Source organism: Sitodiplosis mosellana, unplaced genomic scaffold (genome assembly GCF_009176505.1).
Source record: "Sitodiplosis mosellana isolate CC-2019 unplaced genomic scaffold, AAFC_SMos_1.0 Smas_scaffold_1, whole genome shotgun sequence".
Lineage (NCBI taxonomy): Eukaryota > Metazoa > Arthropoda > Insecta > Diptera > Cecidomyiidae > Sitodiplosis > Sitodiplosis mosellana.
Genome location: NW_022595244.1, coordinates 20,376,978 through 20,396,137, shown reverse-complemented (window position 1 = coordinate 20,396,137; position 19,160 = coordinate 20,376,978). Strand labels below are relative to the sequence as shown.

Sequence of the window (19,160 nt, the reverse complement as noted above, 5' to 3'; positions counted from 1 at the left end):
TTCTTGGAATGACCCATAGAACACGGAAATCATAGGTATTTGGTCGAAAAAAAAATCGACCCGCCCTATTGTGCATATATTATGCAGCAAAAATAAATATTAAGCTAATTTGCAACTATTTCTTGAATTTTCTTTTCATCCGCATTTGCTTTTGCATCATGCGAAGCGTTTGTAACTTTAAACAATCATAGGAAGTGACTAGCCAAACAATTGAGTTTACAATGGGCCGGGTTTGGAAGTGGAATGGAATGTGTGAACTTATTCGTAGGTATTTTTATTCATTATAATTGAATGATATCATTAAATCTAGCCTTTGCTAATCCTTTCGCACATAAACTAATTTAACTGAAAATAATTCTTGTGTATGTGCTTTTTTCCCTAACCATAGAAAAAGCGATTTGATTTCACTAATTGAATACTAATCCTTCTAATATGGCAATGTATAACAGATTATGTCATGAATCTGTTTGTTGAAGGAAAACAGTGGACAATTCATCATATTGTGTGTCGCACGACGATACATTCCAACGATTAGAAGCTATTGTGCGCTAGTGAAATTGAGTACGAAATCAATCCAGTTGAACTAAGCATAGATCCATTCTAATTCATTGACAAGGAGAAAAACGACCCACTAGACTGCCAAATGGGAAAATGGCGTGCCAAAGAAGATGAAAGTAGCGAATTAAGTGCTGCATCATTTTTTCGACATTTCCCATTTGGAGTGACTATCAAATGTTCTCAAACCCCCAGTGTTTCATACATGTCGCTAATGTAAGCGTGTTGACATGACAAGCATAAGCGAATGAAACACAAAGGGATTTTTTCTTCTGTGTGTAATCAAGAAATGTGTTTCGTCCTATTAATTCATGGGCCTTGCCGTCATTTTTCCCACATGCATACGTATACGCACAAAAGTAAGCACACCACCTGTTCAATGGCGTGAATAATAGTGGTATGGGTAACAGCAGCGTCAACAATGGTACACTTCGATGCCTGTCTGCTTGCCTACCTGGCTGCCAGTTTACACTGAAGAGGGAAGGAATTTGAATATGAAATGAGCAGCGAACGAGCAATTTTATACGACCTTTTGCCCCGCGTTATTATTAGCACAATGAAATCTCCGATTTTCGACTGAATACTTTATTCTAGTCTATTGAACACAAAATACCCGAATACATTTTATGGAAACTGCTGCGAAAAAAAAGCTGGCTTATCTATTTTCTCAATCTGGCTAATCTATTCAGCCCAGAGATGTTAGTCTCTACCAATTTATGGACTATATCCAGTTTCCGAAGACGTTGTTCAGTTGAAGTCGGCAATGAAAAGCTACTAAACACAGGGAATCACTCAATAAGTTGGTTTTTTCTTCCGAAAATCACTAATCAATTTAGTTGCGAACAGAATTTCCTAGTTTGTGAATATGGTTTTGAATCGACTGAGGAGAAAATATTGAAGCGAACCAAACAAATCGTTACAGTTTCTATAATTTACGCACATTTTAGATGTCACTACGTAATGAAACTACTGAGTGGCTCGTATCAAAGCCTAGTGCGAGCAACTCATTTGTTTATCCATTTTGGTTTGTGGTGCGGTGTCGTAGTGTGCGTCGACGTCCTGGCAACTATAACGTAACAACAAATATCTTCGCTAGCAACGTTCAATTATTATTTGCGTAACAATGTATATATTCCGAATACACGGAAACCCCATTACACGATAAACAACAATAGTTGGAGGCAAAAGGAGAACCATGGTGAAACGGTTTGGTGTGGTTTGGTTGACATTTCGGCAAGCCAAAACAAATAATTTTGTTGGGATTGCCGATCAATAATAACAAACCGCGTTTTAACGAGCCGTGCCCGTAAACAACAGCGACAGGGTCGCCTTGACGATTATTACTCTTTTTTTTCTCTTGCCCATTTTCATGCTTGAAAATGCAATGGGATGATCCAAATCGATTAATGTGTGGGCTTTGTAAAAGCAATAGAAATGGTGTAAATTTGCAATAACTCACCATCGCTAGACGGCTGATGATAGCTATCGTCAAATACCTCCTCAACGCAAATTACTGACGCCGATTTCCCCAATGATGCAATGTTGTTCTTTGGCATTTTTTTTCTTTTCTTCTCTTGTTTTCTTTCTACCTGTTATGGTTGTGTGTCGATGTGAAAGTGTTCACCTTGCTGAATGTTATTAGAATATATCGTGATGCCAAACGCAATGGCAAACGGGTCGGCCTGTGTGCAAAATCGATAAATAATATGCTGCTTTGATCAGTTTGTTTTATAGTTTTTTTATCACGGGACAAATGCTCAGGCGATGTTGAACTCGGTCACGGGTTACAATCGATACCATTTGCATTTCATCGAATTGTCCAGACGAAATGACTTTATGTACCGTAATAAATCGCGATTAAGTTGGGCGAAACAAAACAAAAAAAACTATTTTATCGACCAATTTTCACAAACGAATAGGAAAAAAAGTAAAACAACCCGAAAAATTGCGCAATGGCATAAATCAAACAAAACGGTAATGCGAAACCATAAACCAACACCGAAAATATCATACGGATTGTGTCACTCTTTGCACATCCGTAAAGTGTGAAATTTACACGAATCCTTTATAGCTCAATAAAAAAAATGCAACACTTTTTATTCATGAATTTTCACATTGGCACGATTTAAGCATTAAGTTTGCATATGAATGGTACCCAAAAATAAACCGTGTAATGTTTACGCAATTCAATACGTTTTGATGCTGAAAATTTGTGTTTGTCTATTAGTATAAACACTTTTTCCGTGTCGATGACTTTGAATCAGTGTCATTTGTTCCAAAATGAAAATGAGCCAGCGAAATGGCTTCATGAATAAAAAATCTAAGCAGCTGAATTTCAGATGATTATTATAGACAGAGATCCGCTTTTTTCCTCTTTCTTTCTTTCTCTTTCACTTCTATTTGTTGAGCTTTGTGCAAATCAATGAACGATGAACTTAACACTACTGACTGACTGAAGGAGTTTGATTCGAGATTTGAGATTGAAGCGAGTTCTAGTGCAGTTCGTTGGCAGCGCAGGGGAAAATGCGCTACAATGTCAGCATTACAGGCGAACTGTCAACGGACAGCTTGTGCGCAATGGTGGGGATTCAATTCGAAAGGAGCACATGAATGTTCCACAGCATTCGAAAAAGAAACGCTTTTTAATCGCAATCGATATGAAATCTAGAATGAAGCAATGAATCACCTTGGCCACGAAATTTTTGTTTATACTCAATCAGACTAGTTGACCGCTAGAAATTCAATCGATTCCAAGCGTACAAGATCACGGCGGACATTTTTTTTCGCTTATTCCTAGAAAATTTGCAATATGTCTGCTAAAATGCCTCGTGCTGTTTCAGCAAAATTGCCAAAAACCGTCGCTTCATTCAAAACAAACACGAAAAGATCAAGTGTACAGAGTGCTGATAGTAATCGCAGCGTTTTAGCTCCCAGCAATAATTTAAAAGTTCGACCAAAGACGGCGTGGAGAAAGAGTGATTTGGAACGCGTTCAAGCGGCCAATCAGATTTTGACGAAAGAAGAGAAACAACGACAACTGGAAAAGAATGAAGCCGAAATACGGAGACTTGAATTGGAAAGCCAAAATCGGAAGCGATCGTTGCAAGAATTGGACATGATTCGAGATGAAAAGCTGGGCAAACATCATGATCCGTTTGCAGAAGAGAAAGCCGAACAAGAATCAAAGCTACTGGATCGTGCAATTTTAGCGAAACATGAACAGGTAAATTACATTTGAAGGGCTACTTCAATCAGAAACAGTTTTTTTTGTTGCTGAATCAAAAATTCATCAGAAAACTGACCGTAATTAAATACTAATTTAGGAAGATGAAGTTAAACGAGCAAATAAAATCATCTTGGCCGCCAAAGTACATGTACTTCAGGACGCGCAAATTAATGAGAAAAAAGAATTGGAAAAAATGTGGCGTGAAAAAGAGTTGCGTTTAGAGAAAATGATGCTAGAGGAAGATGCAAAAAAGTTGGCCGAACAAAAACGAAAAGAGCAAGAGTGGAAGGAGCTGCGGGATAAGTATGCAAACGAATTGAAAGAAGGTTTGAAAAATCGTGAAATAAAGAAATTAATCGAAGCGGAGCGCATCGAAAATGAAGCACAAGCAATAGCCATGGCACAGCTAATTTTGAAAGCCGAAGAGAAGGCCAAAGAGGAAGCAAGACGCGAACGAAAAACGCAAATACTCAAAGACTTTAAAGATACCATTTCGGCGTCAGAAGTATTCAAAAGAAGAGCCGAAGAGCAAAAGCGTGAAGCCGAAATGAAAGCTCAAGAGTACATGCGACAAAAGGCCGAACGAGAAAAAGAGCTGGAAAAAGAACGAAAATTGCAACGTGAACACAAACAGAAGGAAATCGATCGTATTTTAGCTCGGCAAAAAGAAATGCTCGAAACAAAACAGGAAAGCGAATTGGCCAATCTACGAAGAATTCAAGAGCAAAAAGAACGGGAATTCCGTAGAAAGGCCATGGAAACAGCCGTTAAGCGAAAGCAAATGGAAAAACAAGTGCTTGAAGCGCGTGCTGCTCAAATTGAAGAAACTAAACGGTCCCGGGCGCAAAGAGAAGAGCTGGAAGCACTCGAACGCCAAAAACAATTGGAAAAAATAAAACATGAAGAAGAAAAGGAAAAAGCCGTTAAAGAAAAATCGTATCATCTCAGGGAAAAGTATCGTGCAGGTAATTTCTTTCCCCTTCCGTTCAATTCATGTAATTTTTATATTTGCTAGAAGCGGAACTTGAACCATTTCTATTTTCTCATATTTCTATGTAGAAATCATCACACAAATTCAGCAAAAGTCAGAGAGTCGTAAGACCAACCAAATCGAAAGTCATCAAGAATATGAAGAGCAAAAGAAGAGAGAAGAGTGTCGTCAAGAGAACATTCGAAAGGTTATCGCAACAAAGGTGGCCGAGATGCGCGAATCCAAAATACCAGAACACATTATACGCGATGTTGAACGGCAACTCAAACTATGCCATGATTAACTTTGAATTGAAAATTTCACTCAGTTAACCGAATCACAAATGATTGTGCTGTAATAAATTTCTTCATGCATTTCTCGGCCGACTTAGTAGGCTGATTGCATTAAAATCAATTGTTTTATGATTGATGTGACTGAAAATTTCAACTGATTCCTTTATCAACATCGATTTTTATTATTCGATGAACATTTATTTCAGTAGTTGCACACAAAATCTCAATCAACTAACTATTTGCTACGTCTGCAGAGGAAATTCCAAGATCTAAAACGACAAACGACCAATCTTATATTTCACAAAGTGATTTATTGTAAAAGAGAAAATTATTTTCAATAATTTACACAGTTTTAATTAAAAATCAAATGACAATTCTTCACGAATACGATTAACTTTTTTTTTTGTCTAAGCAGGTTCAAAACACTTAACACGTAACTAGAGCGAATCAATATGCTAAAAGAATAATAAATTGTGTTGTGACACAGAATGGAATTGAAACGATGATAAAAAAAAAATAAAATAAAATGTAAACCGAACTAAAATGCTGGTCTTTTCTTCGTACGCATTTTGGACTGACTGAAATGATTCGAATCCGAAATCCGAGTCCAAAAATATATACTATTATAACGTTTCATCCAAAAACACTGAAAGCTAATTATGATTATTAATCAAATTTTTTTTTATGTCAAATCTTTTTTTCTTATCACAACAAATACAGTTTTGACTTCTTTTTTTTAAAGGGATTATTTGTTTTTAAATTACGACAAAAAAAAAACGTGCACATTTTAGAATAGGTTTGAGAAATGTTTTCTTCTTCAACTAATGGATATGAGAATTATTGGTGAATTGAATGGGAGCTGAAGGAGAGAAAAGTGCAGGCTGATTTTTAAATGCGTTAGAAAAATTGGTTTCTCAAAAATATGTCCATAAAATTGAAGGGTATCGATTGGATCACGGTTGTTAGAATCTTCGAACAAAAAAAAAAAAATGTGAGCTTCCTCAACACGAAGAATGTTCCATTTGGTTATAGTTATTTTCAAAGCTCTTTCTTTTCTTTGCTGGTCAAGCGCATATAATAGAAAAATAGTAAATTCATTTCGGAATATACACAATTGTTCGTTATTAGTTTGTTTGTTTTCTCTATTTTTATTCGTTTGTTTATATATATAAACTGCTGCTTCTTTATCCATTTTGATTTCGTTTGTTGTGTGGTTTGTTTATATTTTTTGTAATTAGTCTAGTAGTATTCTGTTGTATGAATTACCGTTTGTCGATAAATATATTCATTCATTCATTCGTTTATTTGTTATCGGTTTTCATGTCTTTTGTGTGTGGTTTTCTGTTTTATGATTAATTATGAACTCCGTTAAATGCTATAAATGTACAATCGTGGAACGTGAACCTTCATTTCATTGTATTCCATTTACATATATACCTAGCAGAAACTTAAAAAAACAACGATCTGAAGAGAAAAAAAATTAACGTTTCGGGAGGCACTCATATGTTTTTTTTTTTTATAAACTTTTACTTTACAACGCGATTTGCTTTCAACTATTTTCAAATGGTGATTTGTTTTTTTTTTATTTTTTTCATCTCGCAGCATGGGAGAGATGCGGTTCTTTTAAACTAGAATTACAGTTTTGTTCAGGTTTTTTTTTTCTTAATCTTTGTGTGAATGTTTTGGTGAGTTTGGTGTTGATCGTGGTTTTGATGGTTTCTTTTGTGGTGTTCCATTGGTCGTTACGGCTGCGCCTTTGACACTCTCCGAACTGTCCGATAATTCGCTACTGCTCGATCGACAATCGCCTTCCATCTAAACAAAAAAAAAAGAGAGAACAATCGAATGAATTACATATATGTTACATGAGTTAAAAGCATGAAGGAAATAACCGGAGCACTTACTTTTCCTGATTTCAGTGAATTGTGAGCAATTTTCAGGATCATGTAGGTCCATACAATATGTAAGCACAACAGCAATATCAGCAAACTGTTGAAGATGTAGTAGGCTGGGAACATTGGTACAATTTGTGGCGCTTCAATTGAACTGCTGTATATGATGCGTGGATAGAATCCTAAGCGAGTCACAATCCAAATGACGGTGAAAAATGCGAAAATTGCATCGCACAGTTTTTGGTAGTTTGCATATTTGGTAATTTTGGCCGCCTCCAAGAAGATATCAGCACAATCATGGACAACAAGCACCAGAGATCCAACGCGATGCAAATTACAAATCCAACTCAAAGATAATAGCAACAGTGTGACAATGTGATGCACAAACATTTGCCAAAAGTCCTTGCGTTTGATATCGAAGAATTGTGACACAACCAGAGCCCAGTAAAAGGACATTGAGAACATATAGTACGACCATATTTCACTGTCGACCGACTGAAGAGGAGACAGAGAAAAAAAAGCATGGAATCAATTAGTAGGGAAATAAAATCAATCGATTTGTTTTTGTCGCACGGAATGGTTCAATAAAAACTTAGTTCAGTACGGTGCCAATGATTGATTTTCATAATTAAACGAAACTTACTTGATGTGGGTATCCATACCAGCATTGCTTAACATCCCAGAACCATTCTTTGTCCCATAGCACAAACAATCCGAATGCAAAACTGTGCGTATAGTAAAGAAAACGCCACGAATTCTCACAGAATTTGACTAGAGTGGATGGTTTGTCTTGTGCACGTCGATATCGCCACCATCGTTCGATTTGTCGCTCGGTCATATCCACTTGCTTCGTGAGTCCAATAACCTACAGTCACATAGAAAATAGAAGTAAAACCATGAAAACAACAGCTGATTAAATATTCAAGACTTGGAATCGACAGCACACTATGGCAAAAGTTGACAATGCGTACAAGTGCAATTAGCGATTTCATTTTTCCGCTAGCTGACACCTGTACATTTACAAAATGGACAGCGTGTGGTCTTTTTTTTGCAATAAAGTTGAAACCAAAATAACTTATTCGTATCACGCAATTCTTCGGCTAACTACGTTTGCTTGTGTTTTGAAAGAAAATGTTTTCTTCTCACCTTTTTTTCCACTGCATTTCAGTTTAAATTCGATTCACGCAAAAAGACACACCAAAAAATCGTGCAGGTTAAAAAAACAACTATGATCGAAGTGGCGCAACGCTTTAATAAATAACAATCGCAGTTTATTTCTCTAGCATGCAACTGGATTAAAAGTATTCGATACACCTAAGAAATTATGGTTTCTTTTCGATATTTTTCCCATCTTTCGGTGAATTTCGTCAACAATTTTTTTTGTTAACACGTTTTAAATCCAATTTTATGGAAATTCATAACAATGCCAATGGAATTATTTGCATCAAAACAACGTAAACGTTCTGTAACCGTTATGCAAATATTGGCTTTGAAAACATTGTGTTGAAAAGAGTCAATTAATATTCATATTTTGTTTGTGAACTCTCCCAACTGATTAATTGTATGTTGGACCAACAAAGTAACGTTTTGAATGGGAGTTGTTTTTTGTGTGACCATTTTTGAAGACATTACTCAAAAGTTTGACAAATCGGAAATACGACATTTCCGGTAGCTTTGGTTCAAACTGCATGCCATTCGTTTCTTGGTCAAATGACGGTTTCGGTGTTAGCTCACGTCTTCAGTGAAATCACAGCCAAAATTAGTTGCAATTGAACAAACAGTAAAATGACCATCGAAGATCTATATATATTTATTTTCAATGAACTGAACTGGGGGACATTCGGTGACTAATTCATTCGAATCGTTCGAGTGGATAAGGAGAATCAGAATCGATTTCGTGACGTCATTCACAATGACAAGCGCTTCAAACATGATACGATGTGAATCATTGAAAATGAGAACGGCGATTGATTGAAGTTCACATGTAATGATTTCGATAAAATCTGAAAATCAAATTGAGTGCAACAACAATGCGGGACCATCTGGTACATAAAATCCATGTTAAGCGTTGGAATGTATGGCATTTCGAAATTAATTGCGTTACATGTGAATCGAAAAACATGTATATTTCCTTTTATAAGTCACACACATTGTGTCTAACGACGTGATATTCAATGGAAGACCCATTTCCGAAACGCCACTTTCTTTTCCATTCAATTGGTGCGCGTACAGAAAAAATATTTCCATTCGATATAACAATAAAAATTGAAAGGGTATTGCACCGCAGCCTTTTGACGGCTTTCTTACGTTCGATAGATAATTCATTGACAAGAATCGATTTTTATCAGCTCGTCGAATTCAGCTCGTTACTTTTACTCTTTTTCAGTAGAAATGAAGAAGCAACAATTTATCTTCCATAAAATCTGCACTCTTCATTTGTTAATTGATGTACCAGATTTTCTTCCGCAATTTTTCCATGATTGCAAGACATTTTTGATTGACTTGTAGCCCTTATATGCACGAACAAAACTGGAAGGCAACAAAACCTTTCATAAAGCGTACAGACGAAGTTTTTTTTAACAAGCCAGTCAGTCAACTTCAATTAGTATGAATTATTCACAAATTCTATCTCAGTTACTAATTGTGCTTATCGAAATTCATGTAATGAACAAATGATTACGCGCAAAATTCATAGAACTGCTCGAGTTGCTCATTAGCAAATCCTATCGAATTGTGTATAAATTCAGCGAGTGATTTGATCTATCAGATCAGAAAATCTGACTAATCACACATATAATGACCAAAAAAATGTATTGAACATATTTATTTAAGTCATGAAAACTTTCATTTACTGCAAAAGCGACATGTGACTGCTAAAAGTCGTTCGATATTGGGTTCAGTTCTTGAATTTTTTTTTTTGGAAATTGGTTTCAAAAAAGTATCGTGCAAAATGTGCTGCACCTTTTGGTACACCGATACACACTACATTTGCCCGTTGTTAATGAATGCGCGCCTCGCATGCTTATGCGATAGAATGTGAGTGAACTACGGCAAACCAACATACGTCCATTTTCGTATTTTCGTCACATCAAACGTGTGGAATGTCAATAAAATCGTGTATGTCGTTTTAATCACAGATGGAATGGCTAGAGTAATATGCAGCAAACGGTTACTGCATAGACTCAGTCATGCGAATCATATTTTGCTTTCCACATTTCATGCGAATGTTATTCAATATTATTCTTGCGATGCCATCGTTTAATTCGATAAATAGATTTATGTACTTAGTTCAATTGCTGTTATTTATTCAAATTTTCTTTGTTTTTTTCATTGAGAATGATTTACAACGAGATGCCACTTACCATAGCCATTCGCAATGGTACGACAAACTCAATGGCAGTTGTACGGATTCGCATAGCAAACTTGTGAGATCTTTTACGCTTTGAATTTCATATCAAAGTGTAAAGTTTTTTTTTTTATTAATAAAAAGACGACCTTCACCTCTTTTATGTCATATTTTAGTGTGAAATGAATGCAAAATAGAAACGAAAATTTCCAAATTTTATGAAAGTCAATTGGCGAATAGCCGAATGAAAGTGAGTGTATTTTTTTCGCTCGATAAAAAGTCTTTCTTCTCTGGCAACAATTTCGATAAATATACGGTCGATTTTGATAACACATTAGTTTTCTTGACCAAGTTCGTTTATCATCAAACATCGATAAAAAATAACATTGTGCTTTGTGATCTGAATTTCATGTTTGCCACAGTATTCATTATCGTATTATATTTGCTATAAATCGCCTGTCATCTTAATCTACGATTTTCAAAAATATAATGTTCAAAATAAACAGAATATTTGCTACTATTGTTCGGAAGAAGGCATCTACAACAAAAACAATAATGAAATGGAACAGAGTGTAATCACCGTTTTTTTGTTTCTTGTATTTTGCATGCAGCCAACATTTTTCTTCAACTTACAGTTTTATGATGTATTCGGCTGCAGTTGTTGTAAGCGGCCTCCAAAATTGTATTTGGAGTGGCACGTTTGCTTCGTGTACTTTTGATACCTAAAGATTTACCAAACGGACTAAGTATATACCTGAAAACAAAAGGAAAACAAAACTTGACAATCATGTTTACGGGGTTGGGAATTTTTGTGGCGTCAACCAGTTCAAACATTTTCTACATTTATTTTAACCGTCAATTTGATTCGTTTCGGATTTCATTGATTGAATTTCACGTTTGTTGTTCTTGTCGCTGGTGTTAGGAAAAAAACGCGATAGGCATTTGAAATGTGTTAGAGATATCATGCATAGTTTTAACATTCATTGCGATGAATTTTCGTGTAAATGAACTAACCTCATGAAATTCTAGACAATTTAGGGGAGTGTCGATCAATACTTATGCCGAAAATTGGAGCGGCTACCCTACACGTGTGTGTGTGTGTGTGTTTGCATTCTTATCAGCGAAGCAACAATCAATTGCTCTCTGCAATTGTTGTAGACAGTAATTATATGCAAATAAACATTATTCTGAACGCTCCCATTATTGACCTTGATAATGTTTGCTTACACGATCATCTATTGTCACATCAATGTGTGGCAACAAAAATAAACTCATTCTACTGACGGGAACAAAAAGCGGCTTTTTAATCTAGCTTAAAAAAGTGAATAACTTGAAATTCATTTCATGTCAATCAACACGTCGATGCACGAATGATAATGATGAAAAAAAAATCACATACTATCCATTTTATCGATTCATCCTGGCCTTTTTTCATTTTCATAGACATAGTACAATAGAGAGAGAGAGAGAGAGAGAGAGAGAGAGAGAGAGATAGAAATAGAAAGAGAGAGAAATGAAATTGCAATTTATCGGCGATGAAATATCACTTGAAAATTATACAGCATAAGAACAAAGACTTTGAATTGACCCTAATTGATGTGTCTGACACAAATATGCATAACAAAATTTTGCGAATCGTATACAAACGAAACGCAAACACACAACGGATCGTTATGCGAGAGTGAGTGAATGACTGAAGCCGGCTATGCTTACACACAAATACAGACAACATTGTATCGCGTCTATTTTTCATTCTTCTCTTCGTAGAGAACACTAAAACAATAATAATGAAGAAAAAGCCGTTAGTGACGACAGCGAAAAATGTTGCATGTCAAATTGGTCATAGAGAAAATCAAATGTTGTAATTAGTCGCGTGTGGGCCCAAGTATGCTCGATTGTTATCGCTGGTGCACGTTGTTGTTTTTTTATAATGAGAAGAAACACACACACAGAAAAAACTAGCCATTTAACTAAGTTACGAGAGGGAAAAAAACTATAAACATCAATTCAGCTCATTGTGTTTGAATCTTCAGCGTTTCAAACCACAGACCGTCGAAACACTTGAATAAATGCAATCAATTTAGTTGGGCTTAGTCTCTTTTCTAAGAATGTGAATATATATGTATGGGCTACGTCATATCAGATCTCGAACATTTGTTCGAAATACAGTATTCTATGTGTATGTTTTTTATAGCATACAACTGGTCCCAACTGAAAATATTGACGCGATTTCCTTCGGTTTGTTTAGCAAAACTACGATCGGAGAGTTCTTTTAGGGCGTTTCCGAAACATGCACATATCATATGCGTTTTTTTTCACTTTTTTACAATAATTTTTATATTCATTTTACATTGAGTTCATCTGAAATTTTCGTTGCGTTTGGATATCACATAAATGTTTCGTATCATGCGCACGTGGGTCATTATTTGATAATTTGTGACTCACAAAAATAGCAGGCTGTCGCAACGCACAGTTGCAAATATATGAATAAGCTGAAAATTCCGATGAAATTCCCGAAAAAGTTGAGGTTATGTTCTTTGTGTGTATTGAGCGAATGTTTAGTTGGAACTGGTGCAGGTTTTTGTTTTCTTGTTGATTTTTTATTTGGATAAATTCTTGTCAAATCTTAATACTCACGTTTCAACACAATGTCTTATGATAAGCAGAGCGATGGCCATCGCTATTGGCCACCATAAGTCTCTGTAGTCGGCGTGGTCGACATCGGGCCGAGAACCAGGTGCAATATCTGCCCATGTTATATTTGGCGGTAGCCAAATTGATGTTGACCAAAATGTATCGCATATTTGCTGAAAAATTCCCATCTTTTCGGTGTGCTAACTCTGTTCACTCGGTCACTTGTCTGCACTCAATAAAAACCGCCCCAATCGTGATGACGCGAATCACACGACACAATAAATTGTGATGCAAATGAATTCGGCTGGTGTCTATGTTGTTATCCTTATCTTGGTCGTAGATTCATACACAAGGCGATGATGTGTTTTTCACGATTTCAGATCAACTCTCAATACGATTGGCTGTTGTCGTGCAAATGTTTGATAAATCATATGATGTAAGTAAACAATTGCCGATTATCGTAATCACAATAAAGTTAATAGAACATCATGACATTCGCATAAAAATGACCTGTAACCAAAATCACAATAATTTTTAAACTGACAATAGACAATCTTTTCGCCAGAAAAAAAGATAGATAATTTATACAGATCGCCTATGTTTATGCACGCAACCAACGATAATGATTTCGGAAGGTATGTTTAGCCGCCACAATAAAAAAAAAGAAAATCGAAAATTTGCGGCACATAAAAGAATTCAAATCTCTTCTGACTTATATTTTCGTTTATGTCATATTTTTATATGATAATAATGAGAAGCACACTCACGACGACGCACAAAATATTTATGATTGTATTTTTTTTTCTCTCTTGTATATATATTCTTAGTTGGCGATCACAGAACTCAATTTTGTCGATATTCTGTTTTTTATGCACACTAATTTGTGATTCTATTGCTCTTTTCAATCCTTTGCTGCCGCTTCGACCAATTAATTCGATTATTGTTTATACATCTGTACGTCTTGAATTGGATATTTTTAGCGATATTCGTAAGCGATTCCACTTTAATCTGCAAAATTCTGACTCGTGCGTTGCAGCTTGCTATGTAATTTAATCAACAGTTTCCAAACTAACACACCAATTCTAAAAATATGTCAAGTTTCCCCATGACACTGTCTCACACACTGTTAGGACACAAAGGCGCCTTCCTTTCGACAACCATAAACCGTATAATCGTAAAATTAGTTTGACTAAAAATGGTTAAAATCTCAACACAACGATGGAAACAAGCGAAGAGAATACGTATGGTTGAAATGAAATATGTAGGCTCACACTTAAACGATATGAAAAATGATAAATCAATTCTCGTAAAAAGTTCTCGTGGCTGCCAAGCAAATAGCGAAGAATGAAATCGTATTGAGTAGCAGCAGCAAAATATACAATTTAGCCGCAAAAACTCAAACACTGACTGACAATTGTATGTGCTTGTTATACCTCAGCAGACTATGTTTAAAAACTAAATTCCATAGACAGATTGAGGCTATAAAAGACCGTTTCAATGAGCATGTGTTTGGGCAACATTGCGCCTATATCCACGCGCGGCAATGTCACTGTGTTTGTATGTTAGTCAGTTATTGTGTGTTCGGTCCACAGACGTGAAAATCGTACGATATCGACACATCGACTGGCAATGTGTGCGTGCGTGTGTTTGTGTTTTCGCTAATACATGTGCTTTGGATGTGTGCGTGCATCGAGCAATGTGACGATATTGCTTGCCTTCTTTTACTTTGCGATAGCATGACTAATTTGTCGTTTTATCGCATATCAACTTGATGACTTGTTTTTTCTTCTTCGTGGAAGCACCAAAAATCTCAACCAGGAATCAATGTTAAGTGGAAATTCCTCCATAAATAAAAAGCCAACGTAATTGAAAGAAATGATTCGATTCACTAATAAAATAGCGATTTACAGAACCATATTTTGTGTTGATGAAATTGTTTAGTATTCGAAATTGCCGCCTTCACTCTGGCCACAACTCTACAACACCGATTCGAAATGTCAAAAAGTGCTTCAATATGTATTCGTTGCGCGAATCGGCTTGATTAGTAAATTGGATGGGAGTATTATTGTTTATCATTTGGTATTACAATGCACAAACAAATTTGGTTTTTCGATCCATTGAAATAATTTCCATTTTTTGACTGATTACCTCGAATTCTCAAACGGTGGTGGAATCGCACTCAGGCAAACACGACAAAAAATATTCGTCAACTTTTTCAATTTCATCAGTTTTTCACTAAATATAAGTGGTTTTAAAAAAAAATGGTGAAAATGACGTCGCCGATGGCAGCTTTCACTTATTTTGCCAAAAGTCAGCCGGGAGATATTTGCGGAAGCAATGGGTTGCCTTTAACCCCAAATTCAATTGTGATTTTAGGCCGGTCACAATTTCTGAAATCCATTCAACATGAAAACCTTTGTGAATATCTAGACATCATTCGATCGAAGCACGGTGAGTTGAACCCGATGAGTTAATGTTGTTGCTCTGTTGATAGAAAACATATATTTTCAATTTACAGAACGAACAATTATCGTGTCTGAATACATTGGAAAGTCTTTGAGTGAACAACCGGTACATAGTTATGATGATGTGCTCAAAATCTTTTATCAAATTGCCAGTGGATTGAATCACATAGACACTCTTGATATTACCATGCAAACACTTGAACCGAAAAACGTACTCGTCGACGATTTAGGCAACGTAAAATTATTCAATTATGGCATGTACTATCAGACAAATCAAGGCGAATATGTCACTTTTCCTATCGGGTTTGTGTCTTATGCTTCCTTTCAATATGTTATCTGAATTCCAAATGATGAATGCTTCCTATCTCTTGACACAGGAATGTCCGGTATACCTCACCTGAGCGAATATTAGGCTCGAAAGATAATATTCTTGGCGACATTTGGAGTTTAGGCATAATAATAACCGAGATGATTTTCGATACACCACTCTGGCCATCACTCAACTTGGCCCAATTTATGCGCAAGATTCTCAGTTTGGTGAATACAAAGAATGTGCTGGAGAAGATCGCACGTGAATGCAATTTGATGGACAAATACAACGAACTGAATCCAACATTTCGCAACCTTTTGGAATCATGTTTACGGTTTTCACCGAAAGAACGACCCTATCCGCATCAAATACTCCAGCACGATCTTTTCCAAGAAAATATCGAATATTATCAATACAAAAAACCAGAACCGAGCGAATTATTGTTGCTTCAATGCCCATTGAAGCAGGTTTACTATTGGTGGGTCTTCGTAATTTATTGATGTATACAACATTGGAAAACGTTTCGTTATATGAGTTTTGCAATTCTTTGTGTTTTAGGTGGCAATTAGCTGGTGGTGACGTACACTCAGAACTGAAAGCCGTTGGTTTGATACGAAATGTAGCGCCAATTTTAACAATGCCAAAGTAAGCCGTTGATAGAATGCGGTACTAAATGGAATATTCATACATTTTTTAATTTTTTACAAAAGGATTGGTCTGTTGAATGGGCTTGTCTTGGGGCAGCCACGTAGCCAAAGCAACATGTACGATAGTCGAGTGGTAATGCTAAATCTGAACACACTGAAAGAACGTTTGACCCGGGTTAAGAAACAAGACTATTTTCCCTTGGTCTTGACCAATCAATACAGTACAAATTACGGAGCGGAAATGGAAACACTCCCGATTGTGATTCGAGAACGAGACACTGAATATCAATTTCATCGTGTTTTACTGTTTTCCAAACTATTAAAGGGCTATCCCTATACGCGAGATAGGATCATTGCTGAAGCGCAAATTGATATTCCACCACTGTTGCGTGGTGATATTTGGGCGTGTTTACTGAATGTGCTGGAAGATAATAGCTACGAAGCGATTGATAAATACACACCAACTGCGACCGATCGTCAGATTGACGTTGACATTCCACGATGTCACCAATACGATGAGCTATTATCATCGCCAGAAGGTCATCGGAAATTGAAGCGTCTGCTTAAAGCATGGGTAAAAGCCCATCCTCAATACGTTTACTGGCAAGGGTTAGACTCATTAACCGCACCATTTCTCTATCTTAATTTCAACAACGAGGGTAAGCGTGTCTGATGCAAAACGAATTGTACTTTAGAAACAGTTTTCTAACACTTTTCTTTGTCCGTTTTTTTAGAACGTGCATTCCTCAGTTTGTATAAATTTATTCCGAAATACTTGCAATGGTTCTTTTTGAAAGACAATTCATCCATTATAAAGGAATATTTGAGCAAATTTTCCCAATTGACTGCATTTCATGAACCGATTTTAGCAAATCATCTAAGAGACATCAATTTTATCCCGGAATTATTTGCTATCCCGTGGTTTTTGACTATGTTCTCACGTAAGATACATGAACACCCACATAATAATTTCAGTTATAAAACTAATTAATTCTTTCAGATGTGTTTCCACTTCATAAAATCATTCATCTGTGGGACAAACTGCTTCTTGGTGACAATTCTTATCCGATATTCATCGGAATATCGATTTTGCAACAGCTTAAAACCACTTTGCTGAGTTCATGCTTTAACGATTGCATCCTACTATTTTCGGATCTGCCAGATATTGTGATGGAAACATGCGTTGTGGCCTCGCAAAAAATGTATGTTTCAACTCCAAAAAGTGTAACCTATCGAAAGCATGTGTTACGAGACAATGAACCAGGCGAATTTGTAAGTTGCAAACTTTTATCATGACTCCGCTGAAAAATTAACGAACTAAATGTACTGAACAGGATATAAATGGGATCGAATTGAAAGATTTACAAGATGAGCGTTGTCCTAGAATTAGTGCGAATAATGTGATTGAACTGAATAAGGAAAAACCGGAAGAAATAGCTGTCATTGACCTTCGAAGCCATTTGGAATATAATCGAGCTCATTTGAAAGACAGTATAAATATTCCCTTTGCCTCAATATCGTTGAGCGATGTGAGGTTAGAAGCACTCAATGTTCCTGACTTAGAAGGACGTTTGAATAATCGAGTCGTTGTTATTGCCAGTAATTCGCATGAAAATGCAATTTTGGTAAGTAAAAAATGGACGGAATGAAACCCATCCAATGTGTATAATAATTTAATTCTGTTTTTAGTTTGCTCATTTTCTACTGGACTGTGGAACGAAGAAGGTGTGCATCCTGCATAATGGATTTAATGTTCTGCACTCCTATGTTCCAAATGTGCTGGAAACATCATAATCGCCTTTCTCCAATTGAATTCAACCAAATGTGAAAGAAAAGTGACAATTTTTTGAATTTACTCATGGTTGTTTGATTTCAAACAATTTATTGTATTTTATTAAGAGCTTATGAATAAACATTTATACGATGTGTGTATTTGAAAAGGGAGATGTGTTATCATTCGCAAAGATACACTTTTACAAGCCACCTCGGCCACGTCCTGCTGTTGGACCACCTAGAAATGCAAAACGAAATGATTTTTTCCAAAATAAATTTCATAATGAGATAATAATGATTGTTTGGTGTTGGTATCGTTAAAATTGACTCACCTTGCCATGCACCACCACCGCGTCCAGCTCCAGCTCCTTTTGAAGATCCCGCACCGCCCCTTCCCCTCCCTCGAGTCGCCGCTGTATATTCAATTTATTTGTTAGTTAATTTTTCACAAAATATAAAAATAACAAATGAAGAAAATATGTGAAATGGTCTTACTTTGCGCTCGCAGCAGTGCCGATTTACCCCTGCCCGCCGTCCCAGCCTTCGGTCCCGCTTTCTTAAACATCGGCGCATTCTTCAGCATGTCGGGCAGTATCAGGAAACGAATTTTCGAACCACGAATGTAAACATTTTCCAAATTGGCTGTGCGACCATCGCGATAGGTGACGGTGATTTGAGTCATTTGGCAATTCATGTTGTCTTCGGCTTCAATCAATTTACCGCGATACACTTCGCCGGTTATTGTTTCGCAAGTAATAATATGGCCTTCAGCCTCATGCAACACTTTAATTGGAACGCCAATTGACATCTTCGCTAGTTAATTTCCGTAATTTTTTCAATGCAACAAAATAAAATTTGCTTTTAAAATATTTTGTTTGGTTATACAGAGCGCGAATAATGTGTAGTTTTCCGTGCTTCACTCACTATTTAAGGTTATGACAATTCAAAACGTTTTGACAAACACAAATACATGGGCAACAACAGAAGCGTCAAGTCTCCACATAAACAACAACATGAACAAAGTAATTATGAAAGGTCTACATTACTAC

At 36.3% G+C, this 19,160-nt stretch overlaps 5 protein-coding genes across 10 annotated transcripts in view; 2 read left to right on the top strand and 3 right to left on the bottom strand.

Annotated features, from left to right (window-relative positions):
• Positions 1-3,009, bottom strand: part of LOC129566875 (centrosomal protein of 164 kDa) — a 10,187-nt gene extending 7,178 nt beyond the window's left edge. Inside the window, exons 1-2 of one of the 4 annotated variants that reach the window (XM_055443226.1) lie at positions 2,711-3,001; positions 2,015-2,237 (exon numbers count right to left, since the gene is read on the bottom strand). In XM_055443226.1, the coding sequence (XP_055299201.1) occupies positions 2,015-2,111 (97 nt within the window). In that variant the 5' untranslated portion in view covers positions 2,112-2,237; positions 2,711-3,001. Of the gene's footprint in view, positions 1-2,014 lie in introns of all 4 variants that reach the window. The other 3 variants (XM_055443205.1, XM_055443216.1, XM_055443193.1) reach the window with 3 other exon arrangements.
• A 165-nt stretch (positions 3,010-3,174) lies between these two features.
• On the top strand, positions 3,175-5,315 carry LOC129565177 (uncharacterized). Its single transcript, XM_055439744.1, has 3 exons — positions 3,175-3,778; positions 3,879-4,746; positions 4,841-5,315. The coding sequence occupies exons 1-3, from the start codon at positions 3,365-3,367 to the stop codon at positions 5,053-5,055; spliced, it is 1,497 nt and encodes a 498-aa protein (XP_055295719.1). The 5' UTR covers positions 3,175-3,364; the 3' UTR covers positions 5,056-5,315.
• A 20-nt stretch (positions 5,316-5,335) lies between these two features.
• LOC129565186 (ceramide synthase 6) lies at positions 5,336-14,374 on the bottom strand. 3 transcript variants are annotated; one of them, XM_055439773.1, is made up of 6 exons: positions 14,188-14,374; positions 12,920-13,426; positions 10,916-11,036; positions 7,580-7,801; positions 6,949-7,431; positions 5,336-6,859 (listed from the first exon to the last, which is right to left on the bottom strand). In XM_055439773.1, the coding sequence occupies exons 2-6, from the start codon at positions 13,102-13,104 to the stop codon at positions 6,707-6,709; spliced, it is 1,164 nt and encodes a 387-aa protein (XP_055295748.1). In that variant the 5' UTR covers positions 13,105-13,426; positions 14,188-14,374; the 3' UTR covers positions 5,336-6,706. The 3 variants fall into 3 exon arrangements, with proteins under 3 accessions (XP_055295748.1, XP_055295731.1, XP_055295741.1); XM_055439756.1 differs by having other exon boundaries at positions 13,684-14,373; XM_055439766.1 differs by having other exon boundaries at positions 13,994-14,373.
• A 523-nt stretch (positions 14,375-14,897) lies between these two features.
• LOC129570410 (TBC domain-containing protein kinase-like protein) lies at positions 14,898-18,278 on the top strand. Its single transcript, XM_055450041.1, has 9 exons — positions 14,898-15,367; positions 15,435-15,684; positions 15,759-16,169; positions 16,250-16,336; positions 16,402-16,997; positions 17,073-17,279; positions 17,339-17,610; positions 17,673-17,963; positions 18,028-18,278. The coding sequence occupies exons 1-9, from the start codon at positions 15,178-15,180 to the stop codon at positions 18,130-18,132; spliced, it is 2,409 nt and encodes an 802-aa protein (XP_055306016.1). The 5' UTR covers positions 14,898-15,177; the 3' UTR covers positions 18,133-18,278.
• On the bottom strand, positions 18,181-19,064 carry LOC129570692 (small nuclear ribonucleoprotein Sm D3). The gene is made up of 3 exons (XM_055450428.1): positions 18,607-19,064; positions 18,444-18,524; positions 18,181-18,349 (listed from the first exon to the last, which is right to left on the bottom strand). Exons 1-3 carry the CDS (start codon positions 18,917-18,919, stop codon positions 18,312-18,314), a joined length of 432 nt encoding a protein of 143 aa, XP_055306403.1. The 5' UTR covers positions 18,920-19,064; the 3' UTR covers positions 18,181-18,311.
• Between the last annotated feature and the right edge of the window lie 96 nt (positions 19,065-19,160).